The sequence below is a fragment of the Hydra viridissima genome, unplaced genomic scaffold (genome assembly GCF_058129835.1).
Source record: "Hydra viridissima isolate aposymbiotic clone 2 unplaced genomic scaffold, HvirCarnegie_v1 scaffold_1, whole genome shotgun sequence".
In the NCBI taxonomy this organism is placed as follows: Eukaryota; Metazoa; Cnidaria; class Hydrozoa; order Anthoathecata; family Hydridae; genus Hydra; species Hydra viridissima.
The window spans coordinates 5,046,072-5,066,543 of record NW_028324300.1 but is presented as its reverse complement, the minus strand read 5'-3'; the positions used below and the strand labels follow the sequence as shown (position 1 = coordinate 5,066,543).

General features: G+C 26.8%; 3 protein-coding genes across 4 annotated transcripts; all 3 read right to left on the bottom strand.

Annotated features, from left to right (window-relative positions):
- Window positions 1-314: 314 nt before the first annotated feature.
- Window positions 315-8,418, bottom strand: LOC145187317 (putative ATP-dependent RNA helicase DDX59). Of its 2 annotated transcripts, none has more exons than XM_080063681.2 (7): window positions 8,285-8,418; window positions 7,462-8,145; window positions 7,106-7,280; window positions 2,641-2,791; window positions 1,806-2,105; window positions 811-960; window positions 315-705 (listed from the first exon to the last, which is right to left on the bottom strand). In XM_080063681.2, exons 1-7 carry the CDS (start codon window positions 8,337-8,339, stop codon window positions 385-387), a joined length of 1,836 nt encoding a protein of 611 aa, XP_079919807.2. In that variant the 5' UTR covers window positions 8,340-8,418; the 3' UTR covers window positions 315-384. The 2 variants fall into 2 exon arrangements, 1 of the variants encoding a protein (XP_079919807.2); XR_016449386.1 differs by having other exon boundaries at window positions 454-705; window positions 811-926.
- Window positions 8,419-8,731: 313 nt separating this feature from the next.
- Window positions 8,732-13,315, bottom strand: LOC145187320 (vesicle transport protein USE1-like). Its single transcript, XM_090076977.1, has 7 exons — window positions 13,118-13,315; window positions 12,828-12,880; window positions 12,328-12,403; window positions 11,784-11,943; window positions 11,545-11,581; window positions 11,312-11,465; window positions 8,732-9,058 (listed from the first exon to the last, which is right to left on the bottom strand). The coding sequence occupies exons 1-7, from the start codon at window positions 13,229-13,231 to the stop codon at window positions 8,873-8,875; spliced, it is 780 nt and encodes a 259-aa protein (XP_089933103.1). The 5' UTR covers window positions 13,232-13,315; the 3' UTR covers window positions 8,732-8,872.
- A 61-nt stretch (window positions 13,316-13,376) lies between these two features.
- Window positions 13,377-19,072, bottom strand: LOC149893004 (HAUS augmin-like complex subunit 1). Its single transcript, XM_090076976.1, has 9 exons — window positions 18,972-19,072; window positions 18,665-18,839; window positions 16,941-17,073; window positions 16,621-16,755; window positions 15,555-15,678; window positions 13,984-14,043; window positions 13,821-13,892; window positions 13,607-13,654; window positions 13,377-13,528 (listed from the first exon to the last, which is right to left on the bottom strand). Exons 1-9 carry the CDS (start codon window positions 19,068-19,070, stop codon window positions 13,478-13,480), a joined length of 897 nt encoding a protein of 298 aa, XP_089933102.1. The 5' UTR covers window positions 19,071-19,072; the 3' UTR covers window positions 13,377-13,477.
- Between the last annotated feature and the right edge of the window lie 1,400 nt (window positions 19,073-20,472).

The window sequence follows — 20,472 nt, the reverse complement described above, 5'->3', positions numbered from 1 at the left end:
ATAAAGAGATTTAATAACAATATAAACAAATTTAATAAATAAATCTTTTTTTCTTTGTTTTGAAATAAAATTCAAGGATTTGGTTAATTTGTATTATTTTAAACCATACCAAAAAAAAGCAGACTGATTTTTTTTTGTTAACAGATGTTATAAATACTGTTCACAACCAGATAGCTATTATCTATGATAATTGTTTATAAATAATTAAAATTATTTACAATTATTTTATATGAGGTCTTGTAACTTTTTTAGTGAAAAAAGTAGTACCAAAAAAAAAAAAAAAATTTAAATCTATCAAACAAAAACAAAAGAAATTTTCAAATGATTAAATTAAAGCTTTACTTTTTAAAATTAAAGAATAACAAAAAGGGCATTTATAAATATTTATCTTTTGTAAGACTTAGTCAATATTTGTAATAAATTCTGTGAAGTGATATCTTCATCATCTTTGTGTTTTCTTTTTTGTTTTCCCTCTTTATATAACTTTATTCGCTTTTCTCTCAAAGTTTCTAAATATGGTGAGTTTAATAATTCAAAAGGTAAATTGCCTTTTATCATATCAAACAACTCTTTCAGATCAAGAAATAGATGTTTATTAGAATTGTTTATAAAAGCAATAGATAAGCCACTAAAATGCATTTGTCCAGCTCGACCAACTTGATGAACATACTCTTCCATTGTGTTTGGGAAGTCAAACAACAGCACCTAAACAGAATATAATTTTATACCTACTTTAAAATCATCTTTATTTTGTAACAGCAATAATAAATTTTTTACTAAATCAAAACAGAAAATTTTTAAATAACTTACCTGTCTCACATTAGGAAGATCTATTCCTCTGCCTAAGACATTAGTAGATACCAGAATATCATATGATCCAGTCAAAAAATTGTTTACAATCAATGTTCGTTCTGATTGTGTTTTATCTGAATGCATAGATTCACACTTTAGGGAAAATTTCTAGAGAAATAAATTTTATTTAGAAATTTTCTAAATTTCTTGATATAACATATGTGCAATAAAATTTCAGACAAAATAAAAAATCAAATTATTTTAACAAAAATAAACTTTAATTAATGGAATTTTGGATAATAAAATAATATTAAACTTTTAGACAACATTTTCATCAATTCTTTTAATGGTGAGTCTTGAAAGCTCTTAAACGCTTTTCTTGTCAATTTTTTTTTAACTTATTGATGTCTTACACTCCAGCCATCATTTTAACATTAACCAAAAATCTGGTAAGTTGACAGTATTTTCCTTTTTTCAAACAAATGGTACTTTTTGTTTCCAAAGCCAATCTTGGACTATTTTTGAATAGTGAAAAGCTAAATCAGTAGAAATTCTTCTTTACAAATATGTTTGTTGACCCCTTGATTGCCTGGGATTATAAAAGACCAAACTGGTTTTACTTGTTCAGCATAGTTGATATACTTATAAACAATTTTTATATTCCATCCTTCTAGCTGAAAATGCTACTAAAAATAGCTTTTCTTTTGCAATATCCCTGGCAATTATAAAATTCTTACAGGTGGAGAGAATTTAATAATTTTAAAATAAGTTTAATAATTGATAAAGTTGATCCTTGAACTTTCAAAAATTAAAAAATTATGATTTTGTCTGAAACTTTATTGCACATGTTTTTTATTTAAAATATATCAAAGCAATATGAAGAGAAATATCAAAAAAAAAAAAAAAAAAAAAAAAAAAAAAAAAAAAAAATCATTAAACTCCTTTTAAATTGAGTAACTGTTTGCATAAATTATTCAGAAAAGTTTATTTTGAGTTTTTAAAAGTATATAAACCTGCATCAAAGCATCTCGCAGCAAGTCTGCTCCTTTTTTTGATTCAACAAATATTAGCATAGGTGGAGTAAAATGTTTTGAGTCATTTAATATTGCAAACAGCTTTCTTCGCTTGGAGGCTTCTTCAACCCACAAAACAAGTTGTTTAACATGAGCATTTGGAAGACCTGACACTCCAACAGATACCATAACTGGATTCACCATCATGCTTTGTGCTAATTGCTCAATGGCAGGAGGAATTGTAGCTGAAAACATCATCATTTGCGGTTTGAATGGAATAGCATCAATAATACATTTAATCTAAAACAAGAAATCAGAAAATTACTGACAACCATAACATATACATACATACATACATACATACATACATACATACATACATACATACATACATACATACATACATACATACATACATACATACATACATACATACATACATGCATACATACATACATATATACATACATTACATACACACATACATATACATACATATAGCTTTAATACACTCAGTCATCTTTCTTTGTGCAGAGTTTGAAAATGCAGCTAAATTCTGAGCAATATAGAGTAATTGCTTATATTGAATGTTTGCATGGTCAACAGGCTAATTCTATTACTCAACAACTGAAGACAAAACTGGTGACAATATTCTATGTATTAAAAAAGATTGGCAAATTCCTAAGACTCTTTGAACATGTCAAATGTTTTATCCAAAATGGTTAAACTAAAAATTAAAAAATATTACCGCCAAATCTAAAAGTCATTATCAGCTCAATAAAAACTATTAAAAAAAAGTTCATATCTGTAAAACAGCTACATCTAGTATGTGTACCTGATTTTCAAACCCCATATGCAACATAACATCCACCTCATCTATTGCTACTACTTTGATTTGGTCAAAGCAAAGATAGTTTTTATAATTTTGCAAAATATCATTGATTCTTCCAGGAGTGCCAACCACAAGCTGAATCTTGTGCTTTAGTCTGTAATAAGAACAAAAGAGAATTAAAGCTTGTAATAAACAGCTTATTTGTAGAAATAATAACACCAAAAAAAATTACATTTTTCACACATACACACAAATTATAAAAATTATTAATAGCTAAATAATCAGGATTTATTCCAAAATGAGAAACAATCAGATTAAAGAGGTTTACAATGCAAACAATATTTCTCAACAAAAAACTTTTTTTATTGACACTGTAAATTTATTAATTTTTTTCTTTGATTTATTGAAAGGAATTTTTTTCTGTTGTAAAATGTGAAGTTAGCCCCAAACTTTCTTCAACAGGATTTAAAAAAACAAATCTTGTTTTTAAACATGTCTTGTGATGTAAATGATGTACAGTACTGTGAATAAGTTTCAGCCCACCATAATTTTATAATTATTTTTCATTTTATTGTAAAAATATGAAGGACTTATGAAGTAAAAAAAATCAGGTTTTATAGACACATATATTACAAACAAAAATATCTAGAAATAATTTAATAAAATATGATACAAAAAGAAAAAACAATTAATACTTCGTATGTCCGCCTTTTGTATTGATTACAGAAGCAAATCTCCTGGAAATTGATTCATATAAATTTGTAATGAACTTTTGTGGAATATTGGCCCACTCTCTTTTCAATATTTGGAAACATTCTATGACATTTTTGCGGTTATATTCAGTCTTTTTTTTTTATCCAAATAATCCCAAACATGTTCAATAATGTTTAAATCTTGACTTTGAGCAGGAAAGTTCATTACTTCAAGAACTCCCTCCTCACACATGTCCTGTAAATATTTTTCAACCACTCAGGAAAAATATTTGAGATCATTATCTTGCTGTAGAATGAAATTATTACCAATTAGTCTCATTCCAGATAGTATTGCATGATGTCTTAAAATTTATATACAGTGTTCTCCTGTCAGTTTGCCATCAATTCTGATAAAATCACATACTCCAGATAATGAAATACAACCCCTAATGAAATACAAACTAAAACAGAACCTCCCCCATGCTTGATTGTTGGATGTAGAAAATCAGGGCAATAAGCCTCTCCAACCCTTCTTCTTACATACTGTTGTCTTTTGCTACCGAACAATTCAAATTTTGATTCATCTGTGTATAGTAAACGGTTTAACATTTCTTGCGTCTAATTATTATGCTGTTTTGCATATTCAATTTTTTTTTTTATTACCACGACGTAATATAGGCTTTCGGACATTAACACACACCCTTAACCCAGCTTTTAGTAAATGTTGTCGAATTCAAGACGAGGAAACATTGGTCCCAATTGCAGGCTGAATGTCTTGGGCTAGTTCACAGGAGGTTTTTTTCTGATTTCGCAAAGACACATTTTTAAAATACTTTATGTCATGTTTTGTAAGCTTTAGAGGTCTTCCACTTCAATTTTTGTCCTCAAAAGATCCTGTGTTTGTTTTTATTTTTATATAATTCCTCTAATGGCTGTCCTTGAATATTTTGTTTTTCGGACAATTTGTTGTTGAGAATAACCTTCTTCATGAAAAACAATTTTTTTTACGTTCCACTGGTGGAATTTTACCCAATTTAGCACTTTAATAACAATAAACAATGCAAAAAAAAAAAAAAAAAAAAAAACTTGAATTAGAATTTTGCTCTTAGAAAAACAGAAAATGATATTAAACACACAGTATCTATGAAATATCTTTATAAACTGTACTATCATCTAATATGAAGCCTTCACAGCAATAAATAAACAAAAATGCAAGAGCAAACTAAAAACAAATGAGCTGATACGAATTGGGTTCAGATTAGCATATAATAAAAATTAACACATTAGATATCTAAATACAAAAATCTATTTATAATTTTGATAAATATTGCTTTGTTTGTTAAAATAGTGTTTAGTATTGTTTGAAGTAAGACATTATTTTATATAAAAAAATATTCAGAAGCTATTATTCAAAATATGTTAAAAAAACATGAGTTTCGATAAGTGGGCTTAAACTTATTCACAGTATGCAGAGGAAAAAGAAGAACTGAATTTAAAGGAGCTCTTTTCTGGGCTCTTTCAAAAATTTTCAAACAAATCAGAAAGTAAGAAATTATACTTGTGAGAAAACTTACTGCACTCCAATTGTAGCAGCAGTAAAGAATCTGATATTAAACAACTTAATGACAAAGAAGACTTTTGAAATGAGTTTAGTTGAAAAAACTGTTGTTTTGCTTCTCAATAAGTCTTAATTAATCAAATGAATTCATTCAAATTTTAAAGAACTGGATGTAGAAACCTTTTTAAAAAGCTTGTAACTTTACTGTGAGTCATCAAAAAGAAAGTTAAATGCAATTTAAGGAGTTAACTGTATCAACAAAACTGAAAAATTCAATTTTATATTTAACATAAACACAGTTGTTAGTCAATGAACCACGAAATAACTTTTAGTGTTACAGTAATTTTATATTAACATAAACACAGTTGTTAGTCAATGAACCACGAAATAACTTTTAGTGTTACAGTAATTTTATATTAACATAAACACAGTTGTTAGTCAATGAACCACGAAATAACTTTTAGTGTTACAGTAATTTTATATTAACATAAACACAGTTGTTAGTCAATGAACCACGAAATATCTTTTAGTGTTACAGTAATTTTCAGTGCTATTTTGATTGACTTGCAACATCTACCTCCTGTGTTTACCACCTGCATTTTAAAGATTTGCTGAAAGATTTTTGTAACTAATTGCTTCAAAATTTGTTTGTAATAAATTTGTATAATAAGTTGCAGTAAGTTTGCTTGAAAAGTCAGCAATTCACTTCAATTGCTTTAAAAAGTCTTTTTTCATAATAAAGGCTAACAATTTTTTCAATCATTACTAATTTGATTAGTGCTTTTCACAATTAAAGAAAAAAAAAAAATGACTGATAGAATTTTAAATGTGAAAAATGTGTTAAACATCAGTCTTTTTTTTTTTAGTAGATCAGTTTTTCTTTAGTAGATCTTCAGTAGATCTTTTTTTAGGAGATCAGTCTTTCTTTTTTTTAGCCCTGCATAGCTTACCTGTTAAAAACCTTAAAACCTTTTAGAAAGCAAATTATAACAATTTAAGTTAAAAAATGATACCTGTTTTAGATAAAAAATTAAAAGCTCTTAATTTTTTTTTAGGTCACAGAGAAGATAATAAAAATGTTAGAAGTTTAAAAAAAAGGAACATCGAGGTATTTAGAGTCAAAAACAGGTTAAAAAGAACTGCCAAAGGTAAGTCTGGATCAGGGAAGAAGCCAACTGTCATCATGACTAAGTTAGTATAATGGAGTCAGGCTTTAGTAATCTTTTTTAGATAATAACTGCTTTTTGGGCATTTAAAATACTCCTCCTACATTTTACTTATAATACACAGAATGGATCTCTTTATTTGAATAAAGTGAGAAAAATGCAAGACCTGAAAAAAATATCTTTAGTTAGACAAATGGGTGGATCTTTTTGAACTTTATCCTCTTTAAAGAAAACTATTCCCAATTTTTAGAAATAATGAATGATGAATGAAAGAATCTTTATGGATTTCCTAGTCCTCTCTAATGCTTTTTATAACTTTTTAAATAAACTTTATAATTTTTTTAAAGCCCCCTCTGGAGTTTTTATAAAGCCTTCAAAGAACATGATACCTTGGTCTGATTGATTGTGCTCTAGATGAAGTATCAAGGCAAATAAATGTTAGATCAAGAATTTTGAGATTTTCAATTGGTGGATAAGGACAGTTATCAACTAAAAAGACAACAAAGTTTTTTAAGATTAAACATCTAACCTAGTAACTTTTCATCATCTAGCCTAGTTATTGCGGCTACTGTTTAAATAAGTTCAAATAAAAAAAAAAAGAAATACAACAAAAAAAAAAAAAAACCATTGACACTTTTTGATGCTTATAACATGGTTAATAAAAAGCATCTCTAAAAAGGAGGTTGTCAATGATAAAAAATTCTTAACAGAGGACAACTTTCATGGGAATGGACCATAAAATGAGTTTTTTTTTAATATATATACTTATGTTAAATATGACATATTACCCATAACCATTACTTAAATTACATCTGGCCTATGTATCATAATTTGGCTTACATATAAACTGAATATAGTTAAATTTAATAAACTACTTATAACTAAGTAATCAGCTTTATAAATTAAATGATAGCATTTTACTAAAAGTTTGTTTATCTAGTAGGTTAATCTCTAAAATTATCATACAGTAATAATTTAAGACATTAAAGTTTTTGTAATAAGTTTGATCTTATGTAATTATAACAAAACAGAAAAACAAAAAAACTTTTGACCTGTGCAATTGAACGGGAAGTGGATTTCCACCAATTAGCAATGCTGTTGAAAAGTTAAACAATGATTTAGAAAGTGCCTTTGCTTGTTCTTCTATTTGAATGCAGAGCTCCCTGGTAGGTGCAATAACAAGAGCTATTGGGTTTTTGCAGTATTTGTGAGATCTTGGAAGCAAACCTAAGTGATATGAAATAGAATAACAACAATAAAGGATATAAAAATTTTCCAGAAAAAGGATGTTTTTTTAAGAGTAAAAATGAGGCTTGTTGGTTTTTTATTAGTTGTTTGACAAGTTTCAAATAATCATGCAATCAATTTTTTTTTTTATTTGATTAGTTGAGAATTTAAAAAACATTACCTACGCATTCATGAACAGCCCATATGATTGGCAACAAAAAACTTGCTGTTTTTCCACTACTAGTAGCTGCTGAAACTAATACATCATGACCAAGCATACACAGTGGAATAACTTGCATCTGGACCGGAGTGGGAGTTTGATAGTTATTTTCTTGTAAATTCTTACTTAATTGAGAAGGGAAATTAAAATCTCTAAATTCAAGCAGTATAGGTGCTCTATTTAAACCTTTCACTTTAATTTCAAATTTTTCTCTAATGAAATCTAGTTTCTCTGTGCTCATTGACAAAACTACTGGGTGAAGTTTATATCTGACTTTGGACTGATAAAGTGAGTCAAATGATTCATTAGATTCATTGCTAACAATAAAATCATTAGCAATTTTAGATTTTATATGTTTCTGTTTACACTCTAAACTGCATATGTCTTCATCAGTGGCATCACAAATATACTCACCATACTTGCCACATACAACACAAACAGGCTCATCAAGGCCAGGCCATCGCTGTTCTGAGCTGAACTTCTTAATCTCATCTTTTGAACTATCTGCTGATGTTGCCTGATTTGCATCATCCAAAATAGAAACATTTTGTAAAGGTTGAATCTCTTTGACTTTCAAATCAGATTTATCATTTTGAGAAAGTAATGTAGTTGACTGAATATTTTTCTTATTTGCTTTTGTACTCCCTAAAAATCTCAACAATAACAAAAATACTTAAAAATGTAAAAAAAAAAAAAAAAAAAAAAAAAGAAACAAAATTAAAATCAAAATTTAAAAAACCAAACATTTTCTTTTTATTAAGAGAACTTTAAACTTATTGCATACCTGACTTATGATGTAAACTTCTGGGGACAAATTGAATATGTGTCAAACTCTTCATGCCTCCATGGCGACTATAAAATTTTAGTTGTTAAAAAGAGAAACAATTTTAACAAAAAAAAACTTTGCTGTTCAAAGTCTTAAGTCTTTTATATAAGTCTTAAGTCTTTTATATAAGTCTTTTATATAAGTCTTTTATATAAGTCTTAAGTTTTTACAATTTTAATGTTCTTTTAGTTTAACACAATATTATTGTTGCATTTTTGTTGCATTTTTTTTGTTGTTTCCAAATCTTTTGTTATCTAGAACTCATATATTTTACTCATATTTCAATCAAACTTATTACAATATGATTTTTAATAAAAATGAAATCTCTTTTATAGCCATTCTCTCACAAACATGCTCTTTTTAGTAAAATATATTTAATCTGAAGCATCCAATAAAACAAGCAAATGATTTATATGCTATATATTTCAACCATTTCCAGTGTTTTCACAAAATCTATAAATAAATTCTTTATAACAAAAATATTTTTAAAAAATTAATTAACAGAAAGCTCTCTAAATATTTTATAAAATAAAACAGTTAAAAGAGTTATCTTCTCTTTTTAGGGAAAAATTTAATGAATATAATCATATTTATAAAAACGGCACACACTATGGCAAGCATGATCCAGATTGCCCAAGAGCAAGTTTTATTGGTAAGTTCTTCCAAGCGATCTGACTCAGTTTTTAATTTCTTACTATTTTGCTCTGCCATTTTTGTAGCTCTTTCTAACTCCTGAAAAAAAAAACAAAAACAAAAAGATAAAAGAAAACTCATTAACTTAAAGGAAATTAGGAATCAAGATAAAAAAAGAAAAACCCTCAAAAAAGTTAAGAAATTTTCAAGCAAATCTATATTGCGTATACTTAATTAATATGGAAACACACGTGCAAAAATACATGTATTCTCTTAATGCTCACCAATCCTTTTATAATGCAGTTAAAAAAAAAAAAAGGGAGCCCATTTCATGGGTCAGTATTTTCAATGAGCCAATACTTATTTTTAATTTTCAGTATTTTATTGAGATGGTCAGAATTTTAGTTATCAATTTTTGATTAAATGGTTAATAAATTAACCAAGTAGTCAGTTATTTAAATAAAATGATCTGTATTTTAATTAAAATAATCTGTAATTTAAATCATATGAACTGTAACTTAATTAAAGTAATAGTCCTCTAATGAAGAAGAAAATGACATAAAAGAAAAAGCATCATTGAACCCAAAGAAACAGAAACAAAAACATGAGTAGATAAGATAAGAAACATACCTTAACATGAAAGATGCAATTGCAGGTAAACAGTTTTTAGGTCATCAGACAGCTAGCTCTCAGACAGCTAGGTCTCAGACAGCTAGGTCTCAGACAGTTAGGTCAACAGACTTTTAGGCCTGAGAGCCATTAAAGCCTACAGACATTTAGGTTTATTGTATATTTTTTTGGTGTGAGAGAGAGAGGAGATGGTAAGGAGAAATAGTAAGGAGAGAAAGAGAAAGGAGAGAAAGAGAAAAAAGAGAAAGAAGAAAGAAAGGAGAGAGAAAGAAAGGATAAGATGTGTTTTGTTCTCTCCTCTAACTATCTCTCTCTTTCTCTTTCTGTTTTCTTCTATTTCTCTTTCTCTTTCTCTTTCTCTTTTCTTTTATTTCTCTTTCTCTTTCTCTTTTCTACTAGTTCTCTCACTCTCTTCCTCCCTCTCTTCCTTTTATCTATTTCTTCTCAAGATTTTTTCATCGATAACAGCAGAAGATAAATGGAGTTACCATTATTCTAACTACACTAAAGATGGAAAAAAATCATTCTAAAGATGTATAGCCATTCATTGATGCAAAGAACAAAGTGATGCTGCAGAAATATGGCAGTATATTCATTCCTCTTGGTGAATTAGAAAAATGGTGCATAGACAATAATGTTGTTCTCAACAGTGACAATGAGCCTTTCATAATAAATTATAAAATTTCATAATAAATTATAAAATTACTCTGATGGTTCAGATGAAGAACAAGAAAAGTATGATGTCCAAAATTTCAAATCTTTATATCAACAAAAAGACTCCTATGTTAAGCTTCAGGAAAAGAAAAACTACATGTTGATGCAACATACAAACTAAACTGACAAGAGTTCCCTGTCATACTAGTTGGCACCACTGATATGAACTGCTATTTTCATGTATTTAGAATCACCATGCGTCCCAATGAAAGAACTATAGATTTTAAGCTTATATTTGAAAGTATTTCTTACGGTTTGCAAAAATCAATCAGAGAAAGTATGGACCTGAAGTATTTATCTCAGATGGTGGTGATTCAACTCAAAATGAATTCTCTAATGTTTGCGCATATGCCTCAGAATGTTGATAAAAAGGCTGAGACTGTAGTGAACAAAAACCATCAAGATGAAATTATTGAGGATATTGAAACATTGCAAAAAAATTCAGAACAAAAAGTTCTTTAAGAAAGCTTCAGATTTTTTTTTTGAAAACACCAGAATTTTGGTTGAATTCTCATCAAACTTGGTACAGAGGCTTTAGACATTTCACACCAAGTGCTAACATGTGCTCTTAAATCATTTGAGTGGTGAAAGATCAAGACACTTTAAAGGAGAGGCATCCATTCTCAAGATTTAAAGAGATTGCATTAGAGATGGTTACAAACTGGTCAAATGAATATACAACCAACATGAAAAAATACAGCTAAGAACTAACAATTGCACTAAATTTGTGGACAAAAGGTTATCAGTCAACACCAACAAATCAATCTCATCCAAGAAAAAAGTTGAAACAACTGAATATTATTTACCTGCAAATGATAAAATCAAAACTACTCAGAAATATAATGACAAACTAAATTGAAATACTGACAATTTGTTTAAAATACTGACCCAAAATTGTATATTTATTGACCAAAAAATACTGACCAATTCATCATAAATACTGACCAAAAATTTGTAAAAAAAGTAAAATACAATGTCATATTTAAATTATAAAACAAAATTACTCACTAAATTATCAGCTTTAATTATTTGATTTGCAACAAGAGAATTGTGCTTCATTGACTGTGCCATTTTTATCATTTCATTTGCAACCTTTTCTTGCATATCATGGTGAGCTTTTATAATTTCATCAAAATTATCTTTAGCTGTTTCACTGTTATTTCTACATTGAAAAAGTTATAAATAATAATTATTAACATCTTTTACATTAAATTCTGGAAAAATGCCCAATAAAAGCATACTTCCTTCTGCGAATCTCATCACTGGTTTTCTTGTCACCTTTAATATAAAAAAAAGAAAGATTGAATCTAAATTTACAATTAAAGATTAATTCAGAAGAGAATCTATTTAAAGAACTGAAAATATGGTAAAAAGAAAATGAATTTAACAAAAAGTTTTTAACTAGTAAACCATCAGTTGAGAAAAATAAAAATACTACAGCTCTGTTTAAAAATTTATATTTAAATAACTGTAAACATACCAAATAACTCTTTTCTTATATCTTTTTGATGTTTTCCTTTCACCTGCATATGAAGGTCTCGCGTGGAATTTCCATTGTATGAACTATCTACAGAGGAATTACTAATAACTGATGATGGCAATAAATGGTGACATAACATTACTCTCTCCAGAGGATTTTTCTAAGAACATAAAAGTTAATCAACTTTTATTGAAACATGTTTATTAATATAATAGTGTTCTGATTATTTAGTATTACAATAATGCTCTGTATAATGTGATATTGTAATAGTGTTCTGTGTTATGCTGTGTTATAATAATGTTCTGTACATTGTATGACTATAATGTTCTGAATTAGTAGTATTGTAATTGTGTTCTGTATTATGTAGTATTACAATAGTGTTCTGTTTTATCTTGTATTACAGCAGTGTTCTGTATTATGTAATATTATAATAATGTTTGGCATTTTAAAGCATTATATTGTTCTGCCTTTTGTTTATAAAAATTTATAATCAAACAAATGAATTTTAAGAAAGAATTGAAAAGGATGATTATCTAAACTTTACCATCTCATCAGCCTTAACAATGTCTTTAAGAAACACAACTTTTCTTTTGTACTCTCTTAATGAATCATTTTTGTTTCTACAAAATAAATAGAAATTTACTTCTACAGACAACTGAAAACAATCATCAAAATCAAACTAATGAAATATTTGTTATAATTAAACTTTTATTACTTATTTAAAATTAGACCATGTTGAAAGTTTTCATTTTAACTCACTCTCTTTTTTTCAGAACCAAGAGGTACATGTAAACATTTAAAGAATTTCAATTCCTTTTTAAACTCATTACATCATTGTGCACATTTGCTAATCTAGAGCTCTATGTATGAAGTCTTTTGTGTCTAGCATGATTGATTACAATTAAAATTTGTTGTAGTTTTTTGATCATTTGATATTAATCAACATTAAATATAGATGGGACTAATATGAACTACATAATTATCATACTACAATGATATTGATAATTGTAATTAAATGTGTTTTTGACTTTAAAAATGTCTTACTGAGATTCACTTTTTTCTAAATACTCAATCTGGCGATCTAAAAATTGCAGGTACTAAAAGAAAGGAAAAGTTTTTAATATATTTGTGGCTTTATTTACAAAATTCTGCATAAAACAAATTTGTTAAAAAATAGTTTTGCATAAATTAAATTAGTTTAAAAATACAACTGGATAATAGAGTGAAATGAAGAAATTTTTAAATAACCAAACTTCTGAATAAAAGCCATTTGATAAAACCATTATGTTGATAATGGCTATATTTTATGATTTTAATTGCTTTTAAGGTTTTACCTTTGACAATCTCCAATCAATCCGTTTTTCTTCACTACATGCAGTGGAAGCAATCTTCTCACATTGTTCAAGCAAACGACAAATATCAATTTCAGTCTTACTATACCGACCCATTTTATTTTGTTTAATCTATAAACCTATTATCAGTTCATTAAACATTAAATACCTGATGGCATTTACAACAAAATAAAAGTAAATAAAAGATAAGATAAAATCATTCCACAAATATTTTTATATATAAAAACAAATCTGAAATATCTGATAGAGAAAAATTCGTCTTTTAAAAATGATTATCAGTTTTACAAGACAGAAAAAAAGTTAAAAACAATCATAAAAATCATAGAAGAAGAGTATTTTCTTCTAGAATGCTATTAAATCAATGTCAACTTGAAGCTCGCTCTCCAGCTTTTCCTAAAAATATCAAAAATAAATATAAACTTAAGAAAACAAGTTATGTAGTTTAACTATACTTCAAAGATAATGTCTTACTAATTCACGCTTTGCTTCTTCAATTTTTACTTTTGCTAGATTTAAGTCCTATAAAATGAAACAAATTAACAAATTTAAAAAAAATATTTTAACACAGAGTTTTTTATTTTCACCATCATGTTGGAATTTTTCTACTATAAAAACTATTTTATTACTATAAAAAAAAAATAGGAAGAATTTTAAGAAATTTATTACTATAAAAAAAAAATCTCACAGGGGGAAGACGTTTGTAGGTTTTCAACTTTAACTCCAAAGGCTGCAACTCTTTTTTAAGTCCTTCTAAGTCCTGACATGAAAATATAAAATATGATGTAAAGTTTAATTGATTGAATTAAAATTTTTATATTTATTTGAAATGAATATTAAAAAAACTAAACCTTGGCAAGCTGAATAAGAGTTTCATGATGAAATCGGCTATCCACAAATTTATTTGCAACCTAAAACGTTAAGATATTTTGAATAATTTTTAAAATTAGATGGTATGAAATTTTTTTTAGGCATCCACTTTTCCCTTATTTTTGTTCTGTGTAATAAACAAGACATATCACATCATAGTAAATCTATGCTGCACAACTTGTGTGTTTCTTATACTAAAAGTTATGCACTCTTATAGCATGTATAACATTATTCTGTGTAGAATTAAATCATGTGTAGATTTATGAATAAAAAACCTTTACATTTTTTAAATTTATACAATTTAAAGTAAAACTGAGTGCACATTTTCTCTCATCCCAAATGCTTTCTATAAAATAACAAACAAATACTTTTGATGTTTTCTCTACTATTTTTTTTTACTACTTTCTCTTTCTCTACTATTTTTTCATGGCTGATTGATATTGCTTAAGAATTGCTTTAAGATGTCTTTAAAAAATATTTTCTAATTTAAAATCAAATTTTTTGGTTGAAATTGATTGACACTATAATTACCCCATAGTATTGTAAAGAAGATACAAGATTGACCTAGACAAATTCAAATGGTTTTTGGCTCTCAAACTGCTTTTTGCAGTATAGATTTTTATAAAATACATAGTCACTTAAAACATTTTAATTAGATGAAAGCTCTATTAAGTTTGTTAGCTGAACTATGTAGTTTTATGGATATCATTTTGTTAAGTAAGTTGTTTGTCAAGTGTTAAGCAATCAACAAGCATGTAACATGTAACAAATTTAACAAGCTTGCAATCAACATAGTGTAATCAACATAATATTAATTGACAGTAAAATATGTTCCAGAGAAAAGTTAACTATAAACTTTACAAGTGATTACTTTATTGTACTTGTATTACTTGTCATAAATTTTTAGAAAACCATTATAAAAATTCAGATTGCTGTTAAGATATTACAGTGGTGAAACAGGTTTTTTTGCATTTCTGAAAGCATGGACATGAAATTCAAACAATTTCTATTATATGTATCTGAGTGTGTTAGTGAATCAAAATTTGACTGCAATTTTCCAGAAAGTATACTGAAAGTGCTTTAAAAGCAGTTTTTAAAATGCATTTGAAACACTTCCTCATTTTGCAAAAAAAATTAATTGTATATACATTGTATGTTTTGGTAAAGGCAAGCAACAATTATCATAAAAATATTATGGACCTCATTTTACAAAATCTTTTCTGATGGTTAAACATGAATGAATATGACTTTAAAGATATTTCTAAGCTTTATTTTGAAAATGACAGATTATTTTTAAGCTTTAAAAACACTACCTGTAAATTAAAAAATAGTAAAAAATAAATGTGCAAGAAATTTTGTTTGTTTTATAGACAGAAATACAAAAAATATTATCAAAAATTTCCAAGAACTATAATAACTGTTGAAGGGTTCCTTTAGGAATTCTTGAGATGGCCATGATTATAACTTTAACTACAAAAATGAAACTAACTATATGGCAACATTAAGACTAGATTGTATAATGTGATGTAATCACATAAATCAACACTATTACCTTGAATTCCTCAATTTGTTGACTATATTTTTCTGCTTTTGCTTTTAATTGTAAGGTTTCATTTCTTCGTTTTTCTGTCATTAAACCATCAGTATATGAAAATTCATATATAGAAGAAAAATACCTAATTTAAATGTAATATGTAATTAATATAAAACATAACAATAAAACAGATTACAACATATAGATAAAAAAACTACAAGTTCATCATACTAGCCTAATTAATTGTTTTCAATTAAAATTGGGAATTGCAGAATGGAAAAGCAAATCATACATTAACTTAGGCACTATTTTTAAAAAATATTTCATAGATGTCAGTAGATTTGACTTTTTCATGAAAACATATGGCACCAAATGCAAGGAAATGAAAAAAAAGAAAGAAAAAAAAACGAGATTTAAAATTTATTTTGAGGTCCAAAATAGGTTGTCATTGACATCTATCTATAGTGTGTTTTGCTTACAAACATATTACCCATTTGCAAATGGCCAAGCGGACAGTTTATTAACTCAATTCAAGATTTTTTGGTCAGATTAAATAAAAGCCAGGGAGTGGAAAATAAGGAGTCAGGACATCAAGATTGATCAAGACTGTCAAAAGTCAAATCATGCGCAATCTTCACATTTCTAGGAAGACAGAAAGAAGTTATCTATGTTTACTCACACATAACTTCTTTCTTTGTCAAATTTCCTAACTAAACAAAACAGAAATTGTCAAGAGAGTTGGAAAAAGTATGAAACTGTTGTCTATAAGATATACAACAAAATCTGTACAATTGAAAATATCTTTTTTCTCAGGCACAACAAGTATACTAAGTAAATCCAAAGAAATTTAATATCAACTACAAACAAGATATTTATACCTACAAATTCCCTTCAAAAAAATAAATATATTTACTATTGACATTTTAAAATTGATTAGCATTAGAACTCAATTTTTTTAAGAAGCCAAAAATTTTACAGGAAATTTTGTATAAACATTAAGAAATTAATGCAGAAAACTGGTTCTTTAAAGTTCTGAAACATTTCTTTTAAATAGTTAAAAAGTTAAAAAAAAGATTATAATTACTTGTTTATAGCAGCTACACTTTTGTTTATCTCACTAAACTGTTTTAGAAGGGAATCAACATCTTTATCCAATTTATTGATTACATTTTCTGTATCTTTGCATTCTTGCAACAATGCAGATATTGCCAGGAAGTAACTTGTGAATTATATATATTAGTTTAAAAATAATGCAACATGAACTAGAATCATTCATTATGTTATCTATCACATTTAAATCAAATACTCTGCAATTTTATCTGGAATTCAAAGAAGCTAACAAACATTTACAAAACTCTTTACATATGTACAATTAAAAAAGAAACACTGCAGGTAAACATATACTTTGTTTTTGAAGTGTCTTTTAAATTTAAAATGGTAGCTAACTCAGCCAGAACCTTGATGTTTTGCTTACCAGCATTTGAAAGAGAATCTATTGGCAATCCAAAAACAGCAAGAACATCTTGAATTCTGTCTTCTAGAAAACAAAACAGAAAAATGTGCTACTGATCTAAAATCTAAAATGCACAGCACATCTAATTTAAATTAATATATATACCATATTTTTAAAGACAGCATAAATTTGATATTTATAGATATAAATATATATACTTTTTAGGGAGAAAAAAACCTGTCAAACAATATATGGACAAAAGACAGGCTTATAAAGCAGAAATAAGTTCCCCATAATCTTTGCAATTGTTATACAGAGAAAAACTAGCAATAAAAAAACATGAAAGTAAAATGCTGAATATATATTAAAAACACCAAATAAAAATCATACAAAATTACAACATAAGATTGGTTTGGTATGACTATTGTGCGATAATAACCCCTAATTTATCCTAAGCTTATATATTTTTTCCAAAGATTCTAATAAAATCTTATAAATAACTTTAAGAAACCTCATTCTTGTTTTAAAAAAAATTTACAACAATATGTTGTTAAAACATTTTACAAATGTTCTAATTGAAGAAAAATTGCTGGAAAATAATAGCAGGATACCACTCAATGGCAACCAACAACTTGACTATTGAGTGGTATCAAATTGAAAAAGAAGTATCAAGCTTATAACAAAAGAAATAAGATTTTCCAAATTTACCAATTCAAATCATACACGCAAAACTGGATTAAGTGCTGAAGACCTTTAATAAAGTGTAAAACAAGGAAAATATACATATATGGTAAAATCAAATTTTTTGGTTTGTGCATGAACTTTTTCAGCAAGGAAATCAAATTAATTTTTTTTTTATTATATACATATATAGCAAATGACACACAACACTATGTTACAAAAAATGTTAACCCTAAAGTCTTTAAAAGTGCATGTTTTAAAATTGAATTTAAAAAAATGATAAAGAAAATTCTATTGTGTTTCAAAAATTCTTAGAACTTGTGCTTGTGATGTAATTCATTTAATTTTGGAGAGGATGTAAACAAAATATGAAATTTGTTTTGTGCAGTAAAAAAAAGACTTTAGGGTTAACATTTTTTGATTTAACTTTGTATTTCAGCATCAGCTTTTTACTGTTGCACAACCAGGAGCCTATGATATCAATATTTCCTTGAGTTTGAAAAATTCCAGTTTTCAATCTCAAGGATTAATATCGATAACATAGGCTTTAAAAACCTTTAAAATCTGACAACTCTACTTTGAATTTTAGAAACCTATTTAGAAATGTTCCCTACCAATTTATTATTTAAACTCTTCTATTTACACTATATACATCTAAAAGTTATAAGACCTATGATCATTAATAAAGTCTACCTATTTTTGTCAACTGATTTATGAATTATGTTGTTTTATGTGAAAAAAAAAATTAAATGTTAACTTAGGATACATTTGATAATTAAATAATTTAATAATTTTGATAATTAAATGTTAACTTAAGATAATTTTGATAAACATTTGAAATTGTACCTTTTTTTTTTTTTGCCAGCAAACAAAACAGAAAAGAAGAACAGATAACTTTTTTTCTAAATAACTCACACTAACAAAAAAAAAAGTATCAAAGTACCAATACACTATATACTCTGTACCTACCTTACACAATATACTCTGTACCTACCTTCTATTTTATATTCTTCTGTCTTTTGCTCAAAATCTTCAATAGCAAGAGTTGTTAATCGATTTAGTTCTTTATTGTGAAGATAAAGAGAATACAAGACAGAAATTGTATAGTCATTTATTTCATACTTAGGAATAGATTCTTTGCCAAACAGAGACTCTAACCAATTTTTTATCTAATGAAATAAAAAGAATAGTACAATAAGGAATATATATATATATATATATATATATATATATATATATATATATATATATATATATATATATATATATATATATAATTATGTATGCAATTGTGACCAAACCTCATTATGTTTTTTTGCTGCATGTGCCATGCAAAAATGGTGCAGATTAATGTTATGTTTTATTAGTTCTAAAAATATAAAAACATCCCCAGAGTGCATGTGCCATTTGTATTTATTTTTGTAGAAATAACTAAATACAACTAAATATAATATAAATTTAAACCAATATTAACTAATATAACTAAACTAACTAAAACTCCTTAACTAATATAACTAATATAACTAAAACTCCTTAAAAATAATATTTTTTTGGTTCACGTTTTGTATAATATTTTCTATTTCTTAAACTTAATGTTTTATATTATAATTTGCAATGTACCTATTTTGACCTGTCATTTTTGACCCAGTCTACTAAAATTGAAACAAAAGCAGATGGGGTGAAAATGTTCAGAGGGGTAAATGATAGAGTGACTTACATCGGGTATAATTTCCATTCGGTTGCCGTTTGTAACTAAAACCTTTATAGCAGTGTTTAAGTAAAAGGTTGTATCTGTATAATTTTTCAGCCATTTGAAAACGAATAAAATTTGAATATATACATAATGTATGCATTTTATATACCGGACAAAGCAGTATCACTAAACTTTAATTGTTCAAACTATAACACATATCACTGACTAGAGAGAACTTCTAGATTCTTTAGATGGACAATTGTTGGTTAAGAGCTACCTTAATAAAAGTTACCTTAATGAAAATGCGACAACGTATAATCGTTACAAAGCTAACATACCACAGTAAGACTGGGTTAAATTTTTTATGAAGCGATGTCAAAAAGAGTTGGTAACAACGTCAATCGCAGTAACGAAGTCAACGAAGTAACGACTAGGGGAAAACCTCAATGAATGGGACAGTTTTTGCAAAATGCTTTTTAAACGTAGATAAAATTGTTTAATATATATATTTAAATATGTTTGATAACCACAGACTCTTGCTCAATGATATAGTAAAACAAAAAAAAAAGGATTTGCATTAGGCTATTGGTAAAAAGAGAGTTTTATTGGAGCATTACATTTGTCCCATTCATTAAGTATGTCTCATTGGATGGGACAAACATTAAAGAATTTAAAATAAACGTATTTTATTCAATCATTTTTCAAATTAGTTTATTAATTATAAATGTTGTTAAATATATAGATACATACATAAAGACCACACAAAAAATATTTTTAACTTTTAACATTTTAACTCTAACTAAATTTCAATCAAAGTAGAACTTTCTAATTTTAGAATATTATATTTAGTTATTTTTATTTAAGTAAAATATTGCAGTATAAAAGTGTGTAAATAATACCCATTACCCATGGGGATAAAAGTAAGGGACAGCAGCATCCCTCTGCTGAGCTGTAAATAATACTTTATTAAATTCATTCAATAGGTAGTATTTTGTCCCATTCAATATGCGCATCACTTTATCCAAAAATGATTAGTCACACCAAAAACACCATTAATTAAGCTTGAATGTTTTACTCACTGCAGTACTAGAGACTGCTATCTATTTAAG